The 15,348-nt window shown below is 43.3% G+C and overlaps 1 protein-coding gene across 1 annotated transcript; it reads left to right on the forward strand.

Annotated features, from left to right (window-relative positions):
* Positions 1 to 12,500: 12,500 nt before the first annotated feature.
* foxi2 (forkhead box I2) lies at positions 12,501 to 15,082 on the forward strand (the record flags this gene model as incomplete). Its single annotated transcript, XM_083633570.1, has 2 exons — positions 12,501 to 13,143; positions 14,186 to 15,082. 2 exons carry the CDS (start codon positions 12,501 to 12,503, stop codon positions 14,779 to 14,781), a joined length of 1,239 nt encoding a protein of 412 aa, XP_083489696.1. The 3' UTR covers positions 14,782 to 15,082.
* Positions 15,083 to 15,348: the final 266 nt, after the last annotated feature.

Here is a 15,348-nt window from a genome sequence, read left to right on the forward strand (position 1 = left end):
GTTGTAAATATAACGTTAACTTAGTGAGGAACACTCCTAAAGTCATTGTATCTACACTGGTATGTTTTAGGTTTGCAATTTTATTTCGTTTCATGCATACATCTAAGTAGAAGAGAAGTGTGTTGAAGCTGTTGTAAGTCACATGGACGCCATGAATCTCGTCATATTAGAGCGTCACGTTACTTTCGAGAAAATCGCGCTAGCCACTAGTATGAGACAGATAGTGATTTCACTGTTATGTTACACAGATGCTGTGAGAGACCATTGTGACTGACTGAACTTCTGAATGTGCTTTTCTCATTGTCAATACAGAAACATCCTATGTCACGTACATGGTTGCGTGTTGCAGAAAAACAGCCATAAACACATTCATTGCGATAGCTGAGTGCCATGCTGTGAATTCTCCTCAGCGGTGAGTCTTTTGTGAAGAACTATGTTAAGTATAAAGTCTGCTAGTGCCATGCTAAGTTGGATGCATTCATATTGTTTAAATACAGGTGCTAGTAGGCTGTTGGCAAGTAATTAGCTACAGAAAAAATTAGCAGGACTCCCTTGTGTTTTCCCAATACAAACTCAATTGAAATACTAATGTGTTGATTAAAACATCAAATGCTACCATGGTTCATGCACATTACCCAAGTGTTGTTGGGTAGCTGTGGTAGTCACTTGTTGGAGTGAATGTTTGAGGTAAATTTTTTGTGCATTTGTGTTGTCAGTAAATAAGGTATTAGCTGCAATGTGCTTAATCACTTGTACCATAGGCCTACAGCTTATGCAGATCATTTGCATCACGTGTACTATAGGCCTATGATACGTAAGATTAAGCACATTGCAGCTAATGCCTCAGTTGTTTAAGAGTTACTATATAACTCGGGTCCTCAGACCTTATTTTATGAAGTGAAATTCCCATTCAAAAACTTCAAAGTTTTCCACCCAAGAAATTGTAACACCTGTTTTCACTTATATTTATTCAAAAAGTGTCGAGTAACAAGTGTCATTTGTCCATATTCAAGCTTATTGTTCACAGCAGCCATTTTTTGTGTAAATGAAAAAAGTAGCATAGATACACCTAAATACTAATTAAGGTTTCCAACTTTCAGTCCATTTATTATTGAGTTGGCTTACTCTTAATCAAACTCCAATTTTAAACACAAAATGGCAGCTGCAAAAAAAGCCCATTGACAGAGTAATCCATTAATCTCTGCTCTTGCCCCAATTATACACAGCTGACCTCAATCAGGACTTAATCAGTAGCAACTTGCATGGTGCTCTTTAAGCTTCAGTTGATGATTGTTTCAAAGTTGACCTATTCTGTTAACTTCTTTTTTGTACATTTTAAAACTAAAGTAAGTTTTACCTTGACTTTACTGTTAAGCTATTGTTAATGAGTTTAATGAACAATTAGATTAAATTATTGTAGTACAGATTTTTTTTCTGTTTGACACTTTTTACATTCACATGTTAATTATGTATGATTTAATATGTTCCATCTTTGCATATAAATTGCAACACATTCATGAACTTTAATTTAATTTGCAAATCACATTAGAAAACTTTAGAATAACATAAACTAACCATGCCTTTTGCCCACATTTCAGAATTTTTCAATAATGACCAATCCAGCCAAAAAACAAAAAGGGACCTGTGTAGCTACATACACAAAGTTAAATAAACCACCAGAGATCCTCCTTCAAAAATGCCTAAAATAACAAGTATGTATTTTACATTCAGTCTATTTTTCACATTTGTACTTGCCCCTCTGTTAACCAATGTCTATATTTGATCTCATCCACCTATCAATTACATCATATAGCCATCTTCTTTTGCCAACAACCACCTTGCTTTGCTTCACCTGTATCATTGCCTTCCTCAAATGAACTATGTTACCTTTTACCTCCATTTCAGTTGTTATAAAATGGCAAATCCATCAAAAATTGGAAGTGCATGGATTCATCCATGAAGTCAGATCAAACATTTCATACCACCTTCATAACCACCCAATATAACAGTAAGTAGTTTACATTCCTAGTAGGGATGCTTGTTAATTATCAGACTGATAAATTATTGCTTGATATGGTCATTTTGCATTTATTATTCCAATAATGGACTTTTTTTCTGTTAAATAACAGCTGACTTGGTTTTGCATTGGAAATGGAGCTAGAGAGCTCAACAGGCACGTGACTTTTTTGCCCCAGAAGTAAGTTCTGCATTCGTTTTCTCCATAGACATTTTGATATATATATATATATATATATATATAATGAATTTTAAGGGTTAAACTAAGCCAACAAATCTTCCAAAGAATCCTGAGTGATCATAAAACACTAAATAAAAACAACAGGGGGAAAAATCCTGATCTTTTTCCCATTGTAGTTTTTTGTTTTCGCAGTCGAGCTGAACCCAAAAATTACTTTTCTTTTCTTTTAGTTCAAATACTGGTTCCCGTTCACTTCGACATTAAATATTATTGCCTGTACCTTTTACACAAAACATCATTTCCTGTAGCCACAAAACAATCTAATTTTCACTTGTGTTACTCCAGATTTTCTAAAGTCAACCTATATGCAAATAGTGTCATGTCAATGTGAAGTTATAAAAGCTAAACATACTACTTCCTATGACTAATTTGTCTGTTTATGCCATGCTCTTCCACAGATCAACATCACTTGCAAAGTAATCAAACTGGTAAAACCCACAACTGAAGCAACAACCTGAGCCGGCACCACCATGAATACAACAACCTTCCTCCTCATTGACGCAACTGGAACCATTGACCTAGCTGTCTGGGGGTACTGTAAACCTGACATTGACGACTGGTACCACCTGACCAACCTATCCATACATGCATACAAACCATTGAAACCAATACATATCTGACAACCACCCCAACCACAACATCAACACCCACCACTGCACTTGAATCATACACAGAACCACCACCACCCACCACTCAAAGCATCTATGGTGAAGTCTCTTCTGCCACCGTCACAAACAAGTACTTCTGTTTTTGGCACCCATCACTACTGTAAACTTTGACTCACTCACACACAAATGTCACAAATGCAATCAACGCCATAAAACAGAAACCGCAAAACACATATCCAATTCTCTCTGTCCATCAATAACCAGGAAACATCATACACCATCCCACTCGCACTTATCACACCACTGCTTACAAAATCACCAACTCAAATGACTACAGACGAAATGGAAGAAGCTATCCTCATGCTCAATCACATCTGAGTTGACATAATAGACAAATCATAGCCCTGACTCAGACTTGACTCCAAGACTCGACAGTCCCTCCACACAGTCCAGAAACCCCGACTCAGCTCCACACAAGGACAAAATGGATTGATATATTTCTTTTTACTTTAAGTTTTTCATTTCATAAAAACTATTATTTGCAATAAAAACTTATTGTTTGAATCATATCTGCCTCCTTTGCTGTCTTTTGTCCCAGTTTTTTATGCATTATATCCTAACTCCTTTAGTCAACCTTGAGCTTACACTTTTATTGCCAACTTGTAGATGTCCACTGTGCCCAAGCTTACCCTTTTAAAACATCTGAATAACAGACAAGTAACTTGTTAACTGATAACCTATTAAGCCACTAACAGTTTGACTTAAAGGGTGATTTACACAACCTGAATATTAATCTTGTTATACCTATACAGAGACACTATGAATGTACCATGTGGAGTATCTAGTTAACAGTTAGGATTTTACATTAACTTCATGACAAATGGTTCAAATTCTGGCCTTGTGCTTATGCAGAGCTGATTTATGACTACCACCACTACTACAAAAGCATTGGCTTTTCATTGTGACAACCAATTACTTAGATCACCATTCAGGAACAGTTTGTTTAATCCTTTCCTCACTGAGCACCACTATAACCATGATCAGAAGTGTACAGTAGAAGCAGCACACTATCTTCATCCAATGGACTCGGAACACCACAAAAGCAACACCTCAGTAAGCTGTCCACTCATGGCTAACACATCTAAGCTTATCAGGAAGCTAGGATTTGAAATTATGACAGTTTGCCTAGAAAAAGTCCATTATTCTTTGACAGCCACCATTTGGCTTACCACCACCACTGCTACTTACTACATATTACTTACTACAAACTTGGTACACTTGTGCACATATCAACTCTGACTAAATGTGCAATTCTGTGTCTATATTAATATTATCTGACATATAACCCCCAAGTCACCAGAAGCTTGGACCCCGCATCGCCGCTTGCGGCTATATTTATTATTATTATTATTTTTTTTTACCTGAAAACTTTTCGCGGACCCCCTGGCAAAGTGCCACGGACCCCTGGGGGTCCGCGGACCCCCATTTGAGAACCACTGCGCTACACTATAGCAAGATCAAAGTGAAAAGAATGTTCTAAACATTAGCCTAGTAAGACTTCTTACTTCACATTTACTTTTACAATAAAAACACATTTATGCAATGACTTTACATAATGTAGTAGGCTATATTTATGTAGCCTGGGTAAACCCAGCCCCCAGTGACCTGCTCTCAGGCTTACCCAGCTCACGAGTCTGAGAACTCTGAGAGGCTGGGTTTACCCAGGCTACATAAATATAACCTACTACATTATGTAAAGTCATTGCATAAATGTGTTTTTATTGTAAAAGTAAATGTGAAGTAAGAAGTCTTATTGGAGCGGACATCACAGTAGGACATCACAGTAGAACCGTGTTACGGCTGTCACTCATCTAAATCACGTTAAATCTGCGAGGGATATATAGGGATATATATACCACCTGGATTACATATATGTTTCACATAGGGTTGTGTTTGGATTTCTATGTTTGATTTTGGCCAATATTGAAATGTTCGAGAATTGCATGTTGTGTGAACATTATTTCTATCTACCACTTTAGGCAATTTGGGGTGATTTGGTTGATATTTCTTGTCGAAATGTATTAGCCTCAATGCATGCTGGGAGATTTCACATGTGGCTCAACAGCCTCTGAATGACAGGGGCTCAAAACTAGATATAACAACTTTTTTTCCATCGGTCTTTGTGCCTGTCTGATGTGCGAGAGAGAGGGAGAGAGAGAGAGAGAGAGATAGAGACGCGCGAGAGAGGGAGAGAGAGAGAGAGAGAGAGAGAGAGAGGGAGAGAGTGTGAGATTGTCTGACACGTGAGAGAGTGGGAGAGAGAGAGAGAGAGAGAGGGGGGGGGAGAGAGTGGGAGATCGGCAGAGGAGAGCTGTGCGTAAATACGCACAATAATATCTACGGCGCACTGAATGTGCATTTCAGGGCCTAAAACCATGTTGCTATCTTCCCGAGGCAGGCGCCTCGTTTAACGCCAGTTATAGCGCCTATGGCCAGTGGGAAGATAGGACTATCTTCATGTTGATCAGTTAATATGCTTCAATCGCAATAAATCATCTTTCAGTGAGCAAAGCTTTTATTTGTCCAGATTTCACTCTACATGCAGTCGTACACGCCTACTTCAGTCATGAGCACAGATTATGGGCCAAAAGCAGACTGCACTCAAAACATGTCAACATGGCACCGACTGTAAACACAATCTCCAGGCTTCATAACAGCCCTTCAGAAACCTTCATCACACTCACTACTGAATCTGTTTTTTTACTTTACAGTCTGTGGTTGAAAACTACAAAATGTAATAACAGTGCTGTTGTGTGGTGTGATGTGGTGTGTGGTGTGGTATGGTGTGGTGTGGTGTGGTATGGTGTGGTGTGTATGGTGTGGTATGTTGTGGTGTGTATGGTGTGGTATGGTGTGGTGTGTATGGTGTGGTGTGTATGGTGTGGTATGGTGTGCTGTGCTGTGTAGGGTATGGTGTGGCATGGTATGGTGTGGTGTGTATGGTGTGGTGTCTATGGTGTGGTATGGTGTGGTGTGTATGGTGTGGTGTGTATGGTGTGGTGTGGTATGGTGTGGTGTGTATGGTGTGGTGTGTATGGTGTGGTGTGTATGGTGTGGTGTCTATGGTGTGGTATGGTGTGGTGTGTATGGTGTGGTGTGGTATGGTGTGGTGTGTATGGTGTGGTGTGGTATGGTGTGGTGTGTATGGTGTGGTGTGTATGGTATGGTGTGGTATGGTATGGTGTGGTGTGTATGGTGTGGTATGGTGTGGTGTGTGTGGTATGGCGTGGTGTGTATGGTGTGGTGTGCTGTGTATGGTGTGGTGTGTATGGTGTGGTGTGGTGTGGTGTGGTGTGGTGTGGTGTGCTGTGTATGGTGTCGTGTCGTGTTGTATGGTATGGTGTGATGTGGTGTGCTGTGCTGTGTGGTGTATATGGTGTGGTATGGTGTAATGTGGTGTGTATGGTGTGGTATGGTATGGTGTGGTGTGGTATGGTATGGTGTGATGTGCTGTGTGGTGTGTATGGTGTGGTGTGGTGTGTATGGTGTGGTATGGTGTGCTGTGCTGTGCTGTGCTGTGCTGTGCTGTGTGGTGTGTATGGTGTGGTGTGTATGGTGTGGTGTGGTGTGGTGTGTATGGTGTGGTATGGTGTGGTGTGGTCAGATTCAGATTCATTTATTAAGGACTGCACAACAAGTCGGCAGAATTTGCTTTCGGTACAGCAATTGTTAAAGCACATGAATATTGTGTCAGCATAAGTCATTACACTACATAGACAGACATATGGCAACATAAATACAGAACATTCAACATATACATTGCTGGAGAGGTATACAGTGAGATTTCAGAGGTGAGTGGAGTTCAGAAACCTGATGGCAGTGGGGAAAAAACTGTTTTTGAATCGGGTTGTTTTGGTGGAAATTGATCTGTAGCGCCGTCCAGAGGGCAACAGTTGGACCAGTTGATTGGCTGGGTGAGATGGGTCAGAAACTATTTTTTGTGCTCTTGTGATTGTCCGTTTATGGTAGAGAGTGTCTAGTGATGGCAGTGGGGTACCTATGATTTTTTAAGCTTATTTTATTATTCGTTGGAGTTTGTTGCGTGAGTGACTGTCCAGATTGCCGTACCAGATGGTTATGGATGAGGTGAGGATGCTTTCTAGGATGGCTGTATAGAACTGGAGGAGCAGATTGCATTTTACTTTGAATTTTTTGAGCTGCCGGAGGTGAAAAAGTCTTTGATTGGCCTTTTTGATTATGTGACCGGTGTTATTGTCCCATTTGAGTGTGTTGCTGATGTGCGTGCCCAGGAATTTGTAAGTGACTGTGGTGGTTATGGGTTGTCCGGAGATGTGGAGGGGTGTCTTGGGGGGTGGATTCCGTCGGAAGTCTGTGATGAGTTCTTTGGTTTTGGAAGTGTTGAGTTGTAGGTTGTTGTCCTGGCACCAAGTGACCGCTTGGGCCACTTGGTTCCGGTAGTGTTCTTCGTTATTGTTAGTGATGAGTCCAGTTATGGTGGTGTCGTCTGCATATTTGAAAAATGAAACTGAGCTGTGGTGGGATGTAAGGAGGTTGGTGTAGATGGAGAAGAGCCAGGGGGAAAAGACGCAGCCCTGGGGGGCACCAGTACTGAGGGTCAGAGGGCAGGACAGGAGGCTGCCTATCCTGACCCTCTGACGCCTCCGCCACAGGAAGCTTCTGATCAGATAGCAGAGGGAGAGGGGAATGTTCATGTCTGTCATTTTTTGGAAAAGTTTGACCGGGTCTATGATGTTGAAAGCGGAACTGAAATCTATGAAAAGGGTGCGGATGTAGGTGTTGGGTGAGTCCAGGTGTTGTAGTGAACTGTGCAGGGCTAGGTTGACAGCATCTTCAACTGATCTGTTGGGGCGGTATGCAAATTGATGAGTGTCCAGCAGGGGGGAGGTGAGTTGTTTCAGGTGGGAGAGGGTGATGCGTTCGAATGATTTTATGACAACAGAGGTGAGTGTGATGGGGCGGTAGTCGTTGAGGCAAGTGATTTTATTGGATTTGGGTACTACTGGGATGATGATAGAAACCTTGGCACAGTCCGGAACACTACAGATGGTGTGGTGTGTATGGTGTGGTATGGTGTGGTGTGGTATGGTATGGTGTGCTGTGGTGTAGTGTGTATTAGTGATGCGCGGGCCGTAGTTATAACCGCGCTGACCGCGGATATCAAAAATAAACATTCTGATTAATAGCGGATGGGTTGCGGGCGGTTGAAACGATGTATCATTAATGAGGAAAAATAATATTAATTACGTTCTCTAGTCTATGAACGTATTTTAAGCTACATTTTTCGTCAGGCACATTCTTGGCACATGTAGATCCCCCAAAGGACCCAAGGCAGTGGTCGCTAGGCTCCACTTTTGGTCCATATATGGTCAATGATGTCACCCTCAAAGAGGAGTCTCCGCTGAAGACGTGTTTGAAGAGAAGACGCGTTCGTATTTTCGCATACAATGAGGCAATCCAGTAAACTAAATGTAAAGCTATAGTGTTATCCGAGTAAGCTACATCAAGTGGTCAAGTGGTGGACTGGACATAATACATCATGGAAGTTTATTTGGAGTCTTGGACTGCAGCGATCGCACCAACGGCAGCAGAAACCGTAAGTTCGCTCCTTTTATAGCGTTGTGAAATGTCGGGTGCATGGCGGGCGCGGATCTATAAATAGTATGAAATAATTCGCGCGGATTTATGGTGGGCGGTTGGTTCATGCATACACGCGGATTAGGATGGCATAAAAGCTCATCCGCGCATCTCTAGTGTGTATGGTGTGGTGTGTATGGTGTGGTGTGGAATGGTATGGTGTGGTGTGTATGGTGTGGTGTGTATGGTGTGGTATGGTGCGGTGTGTATGGTGTGGTGTGTATGGTGTGGTATGGTGCGGTGTGTATGGTGTGGTGTGTATGGTGTGGTATGGTGTGGTGTGGTGTGTATGGTGTGGTGTATATCGTGTGGTATGGTGTGGTGTGTATGGTGTGGTATGGTGCGGTGTGTATGGTGTGGTGTGTATGGTGTGGTGTGTATGGTGTGGTATGGTGCGGTGTGTATGGTGCGGTGTGTATGGTGTGGTGTGTATGGTGTGGTATGGTGCGGTGTGTATGGTGTGGTGTGTATGGTGTGGTATGGTGCGGTGTGTATGGTGTGGTGTGTATGGTGTGGTGTGTATGGTGTGGTATGGTGTGGTGTGTATGGTGTGGTGTGTATGGTGTGGTATGGTGCGGTGTGTATGGTATGGTATGGTGTGGTGTGTATGGTGTGGTGTGGTATGGTGTGGTGTTTATGGTGTGGTGTGTATGGTGTGGTGTGGTGTGTATGGTGTGGTATGGTGTGGTGTTTATGGTGTGGTGTGGTATGGTATGGTGTGGTGTGTATGGTGTGGTATTATGGTGTGGTGTTTATGGTGTGGTGTGTATCAAAGTTCAAAGTTCGAGTTTATTCATATGTCCCAGAAGGGCACTTTGGGTTGCAGCAAAACATAAAAACATGTAAAACAGGCATAATATCATGCAACATCTGGATAAAAACATAAAGTGCAGAAACAGTTCAACACAAAATAAGTACAAAGTAGCAGTTTAAAGTGCCAGTGTGGTTTAAAGTGACCAGTGCAAAGTGCAAGGCTATAGGCCAAAGTGGTCGTTTTGACACTCAGCACTACACAATTACAAGAAATAAAATGCTACAATAGTACATAATGTATAAAGAACGAAGCAGACCAAGGCCAGTATGGTGTGGTGTGTATGGTGTGGTGTGGTATGTATGGTATGGTGTGATGTGGTGTGCTGTGCTGTGTGGTGTGTATGGTGTGGTATTGTGTGGTGTGTATGGTGGTGTGCTGTGCTCTGTGGTGTGGTATGGTGTGGTGTGTATGGTGTGGTGTGGTATGGTGTGGTGTGGGGAGGTCTCATAGCTACACCCCTGTTTCCAGAGCAGCACTCAGGAAAACACTGAAACATTGCTTGGGATGGGCCAGAACTATTCTGCAATTATTATTATTTTTTCAGACAACCTTAGTTGTAGCCTCAGCCTGTCATCTTTAATTACACTAGTGGACCCCTGGGAGTTAGACCCCCCTCCCCCCGGTCTGAAACATAGTGGTCTCCAAAGCCTCCGGGACACACCATAAATCACTGGTGATGTCACTTATTGGTGATGTCACCAGTAATGTCACTCCAGCACTCAATGATGATGTCATCAGTGAGTGATGTCATCAGGGATGATGTCACCAGATGATGTCCTCATTGCTCAAGTGACTTCACATCATTAGGTAATTAGAGCAATTACCTAATTAAAAAATCTGGCTCCATCAGGTCACCCGGTCCGCACGCATGCTCTTTACACTTCCTGAAAGTGTCAGCCCGATCGAAATGGCATAGCTGTGGCCGAACAAAATTCTACTCTCTCAGAGAAACTTCTCATTCTTATTATAGGAATAGGATTTATTAATGTAACTATTTAATGACTTCACTTGGATAGGTCTGGAGAGTTAAATATGTAGCTATGTCTATTCAAATAATGCTTATAGCCCTCAAAAATATTGATTGATTGGGGCACTCTGGTGTCTCACTGCGGGTAGAGCGCGTACCGCTAAAGGCAATTATACTCTATGTTAAAGACAGAGACGGAGACGGACAGAGCCGTCTGTCCGTACTCTGCGTTCAATTTGTGCGTTTTCTGTCCATCATCTGAAAGCTTAGGGTTACGCATGCAACGCAGCAAAACCACACACACTCATACATTTGACTCTCTACTGCCCACTGGTGAATGTATTGCTTATAACATGATACCAATGTGAAAGACGCATGGAAGTATGTGGGCAGTGACGATTACACCGTTTGGAATGGATACATCTATTTACGTATGAAAATGGAGTATAAATGAGCCATTAGTCCTTACCCCGGCCAGCCAGGGTTTGAATCCGAACAGTGGCCCTTTGCTGCATGTCATCCCCCCTCTCTCTCCCTGCCTTCCTTGTCTGCTTACTGTCCTGTCCCCCCACCACCACCCCAATACATGAATGATGGAGATTTACATCATCCAAATGTATTTTCCAAGATGTTTCAAGTAGAAAGGACTATGGAAGTTATTATTACAGCCTTGCTGGTGTAACGGCGTTGTGTAGGTGGTACTTGCAGCAACCCATGTTAAGGGCTTGTCCAGGGGTGGGATACGAACCGCCGACCTTCGGCTTGGGAGTCCGACATGTTAACCGCAACACCAAGCTCTCTTGGCGGAGCTGATTAACATGCCTTTATACTGGGGAGTGAGTTTAACCAATCCACTCGCTACCACTCGGGACTCAGGAGGAATCCGCGCTGATCCACCTCGGTTACACTGGTATCACTTTTGAAAGATTAGCCTTAATTGTTTGTTAAGTTGTCACACCGCCAAAGTCTCACCAAAAGGGGGTCCCGATTGGTTTAATGCAGGGGTGGCCAAACTACGCCCCGCGGCCAACTGCAGCCCGCTGCCCATTTTTAAGTGACCCGCCATGAATTTAGGTGTGTGTGTGTGGAAGGGGGGGGGGGGGGGGGGGGATGCTAAAAACGTTTTTCTGTTTTAAAGTTTAAAACGGAAAACGAAAACGAAAAAACGAAAACAGGGAAAAAACGGAAAAACAAAAAAATTAAGAAAAAGAAACGGAAAAACAAAAAAACATTTAGTTTTTTCCAATTTAAAACCATTGAAAATGGGTTATACTTGAGTACCCTGATCTGGTCTATTAATTTTTTAACATTTTTAATACTGAATGAATGTTTAATACTAATGTTATGTTAAATTATCTCTGTCTTAACCTGTTGGCACAGGAAGGAAATTTGAAAACATACAGAAATACCCATTGTAATAGGTGAGCACATCAATAAACTATATTTATTTAGGTAGAAATTAAATTTTTGATGGCACAAGGGTTTTCTGGTCCAATTGTTTTTGCCGCGAAAACTGCCACGCTTAATATTGTTTGGCCCGCGACTCCTTATATTTTCCTGTAGGCTATGCGGCCCACAACCAAAAAAGTTTGGCCACCCCTGGTTTAATGTATCCCTGTGCAGGAGGTTTTGACAGTAAAACATTTTGGAACCACACGGTTCTCAAACTTTTTCACATCAAGGACCTAAACACAAATTACACCACACGGACCCCCATTTGATAAGATTTTGTTCCATCTCAAGATTTTTGCTTTTAGATGTTTTATTACAGAAAGTGTAGAAACCCATGACCAAAACAGCCATACATTCTGTCATTGTGTTATTATGGATGGAATGGAATTATAATGAAAATAAATGATCTCTCTTTTTGCTTGGGACCCCCTGGTTAAATGTGTGTCTCTGTACATTTGGGAACCACTGACTAGGCTACTACATAGCCTACTCACAGCCTACTCTACTAGATTCCACATCCGAATGAGGTAAACACACCCCCTGTTACTCAGTGTGTGTCTATTGGCTGCTGGAAGTGACCTGGTGCCTGGATGTGGGGCTGCTGTCAAGAGTTTCTATTATTAAAACTCCTGAAACTCCTCCATCCTCCCTGACACTTGTTGCTGCCTGCCTGTCTGTCTGTCTTAGTCCCACCTGAACCGCTCGGCGTTTCCTTTGGGATTTGGGATGAACTCCATCGATCCTCAGTCCCACCACCACCACCACCACCACCACAACCAGCAGCACACCTCTCCTACCATCGGCTCTCTCCCCCCCAAAGGCACCCAGGACCCGGCCCAGGACATGGCCGCTGCCACTGTGTACTGCGACAACTTCAGCAGCATGTACCAGCAGCACCAACAGAGCCTGCAGGCTGCGGGCGCACAGAGACCCGCCGCTGCAGGCTACAGCCTCGGGGATTACGCGTCGTCTCCAAACCCCTACCTGTGGGGCGTCAACTCCTCCGCCGCCGCGTCTGCCGCCTACCTGCACGGCAACAGCTCGTTCATCCCGCCCTCCTATCACGGCTCCCAGCGGCAGTTCTCCCCCGGGTTCGGCTGCCCCGGGCCGGACCTGGGCTGGCTGTCCATCGCCAGCCAGGAGGAGCTGCTGAAACTGGTGAGGCCGCCCTACTCCTACAGCGCGCTCATAGCCATGGCAATCCAGAATGCGCACGAGAAGAAGCTGACGTTGAGCCAGATCTACCAGTATGTGGCTGATAACTTCCCCTTTTATAAGAAGAGCAAGGCGGGCTGGCAGAACTCCATCCGCCACAACCTGTCTCTGAACGACTGCTTCAAGAAGGTGCCCAGGGACGAGGATGATCCAGGTAACTGACGCAGAGGGGGAAATCTCTGTTGTGATAGTAAATTGACATTTATGCATATTAACTCGGCACTTTCAACGAGTTTCTGAATTATGCATATTTAGATAAAGGATCAATCATTTAATGAATTATACCTAACTATTGTACCCTTGTGATAATTATACACTGCAAAAATATGTGTGAAATTAACCTTCAGAGAGTGTATCAACATCATGTCAGTGTTTCTACAAGTCTCATTTTCACACATTTTAATAGCTACTTTTGCACAACCCCCCAAACCATCTTCAATCAACACTTTTCAACTACTGGAAATGTGCTGTAATCCTAGAATACATTTTAGAAAGATAATTAATTAAAATCTCGTGCAGTTTAAAAAAACGGCATTCCATATAGGCTAATATACATTTCTATAGTAATACCAAAGGAGATAAAAGAAAAAAATACAATAAAGCTCCATATGGTCACTGCAAGTTCACTATTGAGCACCACAGATGCACCACAAGTTGCTATGGATTATGGTAATATGGTTGTTTTTTGTGGCTAGCCTAATGTACAAATAATTATTAGCCTAAAACAGAATGCATTACTGGAACATGACAGGAATGTTGTTAATTGTAACCTGTACTTCAGTCAAAGCTAGAATGTTAGTCAGCTCAGGAAAGATGTTATTGACTAGACAAAACTGCATTCTGTCAAACTAGAAAGACTGATACAGTTTTACCTTTAAGTAGATAGACACAGATATGAGCTGAATGGCTGGTGTTTTCGGAGTTTCTCATGTTGATAAAGTGGGATAGAAGTTCACAACCAAAGACTGATGGTTGTCTTCCTAACAGTTTGGTGATTGTGCTTCATAAAAGTTACTAAAGTGGGTGAAATAAAATTACACATTATACATATTAGTTGGAGTTAAAAAAAACATTTGAATAGTTGGTGCAATATAACTTTATACCTTTCATTGGGTAACGGTTCATTTGACCAAAATCACTGAATAATCAAATTGTAATATGTTTCCAATAATATCTCATCTCCTCTTCAACCACAGGAAAGGGAAATTACTGGACACTAGACCCCAACTGCGAAAAGATGTTTGACAACGGAAACTTCCGCAGGAAAAGGAAGCGGCGGTCAGACCCGAGCGGAGGGGGAGCGGCGGCGGGGGCCACAAAGGTGGAAGAGGGCCGGCCGGCGGTGGCGGCCTCACTCAGGTCCTCAGACAGCCCCCAGCTGCTCGGGCCCTCGTCCCCGGAGATGGAAACCATGAACGAGAACCACAAGAGCTCCACGTCATCGTCACCGGCCAGCCTGGCTTCGGCCACGCCGTGTTTCAATAACTTTTACAGCAGTATGTCGACGCTGGGCTCGGGGCCTGCCGGCAGGCAGGGGGCCCTGGGCTCGGGGGGGCCCCTGGGGCTGGTGAACGAGCTGACCAACAGGAACATTACGGCCCTGAGCCCATACCACCCCAACCACGGCATGCAGGACCCCGGGGCCACGGAGCACAGCGACGGCCTGCATTTCAACCGTGGAGTGTACTACAACACATTTGGCAGCACACAGAGCGGACAGTTCAACGGCCATTTTTATAACAGCTTCAGCGTCAACAGTTTGATATATCCCAGGGAGGGCTCAGACCTCTAGGAGCCTCGTGTCACACACAGCTGGGACTTTCTCTCTTTGTAAAAACCCTCTGAAACACACGTACGTACATGTAGGCTTTACAACTACGGTATACCGGCACTTTTACGACCAGTACTTACCAGACCGGATTGCAACGCAGATTTAGGTGCATCATTTTGGTACCATGCCTGAGCTGCTGAGTGAAATATCCACCCTCTGGTGCTCCGAGGCCGCTTTAAAGCACCTTCGCAAACATGATCGTTTGGAGCGTGCTGCTTGAAATCCCCTTTAAATTAAAAAATCTACTTTAAATCACTTTACATTTTAAAACAGAACTGGTTCAGGCACCGTTGAGGCACTGGTGCCGTTTTAAAAGTATTGTTTCAGCACTGGTATCGGAAAAATATGAAACAATACCCATCTACAGTACATGACATGTACACGTACAGGCTGCATTTCACCAGAGACCAAGAGAGCAGGAGGTGAGCAGCCTCACATCCTCACTGGCTGCACACCGGGGCAAAAACAGACCAGAGAACATTTTGTTAAACTATCTATACCCTTGATTTAACTTGACAGATTTAACTT

Source organism: Poromitra crassiceps (assembly GCF_964638095.1).
Source record: "Poromitra crassiceps genome assembly, chromosome: 3".
In the NCBI taxonomy this organism is placed as follows: Eukaryota; Metazoa; Chordata; class Actinopteri; order Beryciformes; family Melamphaidae; genus Poromitra; species Poromitra crassiceps.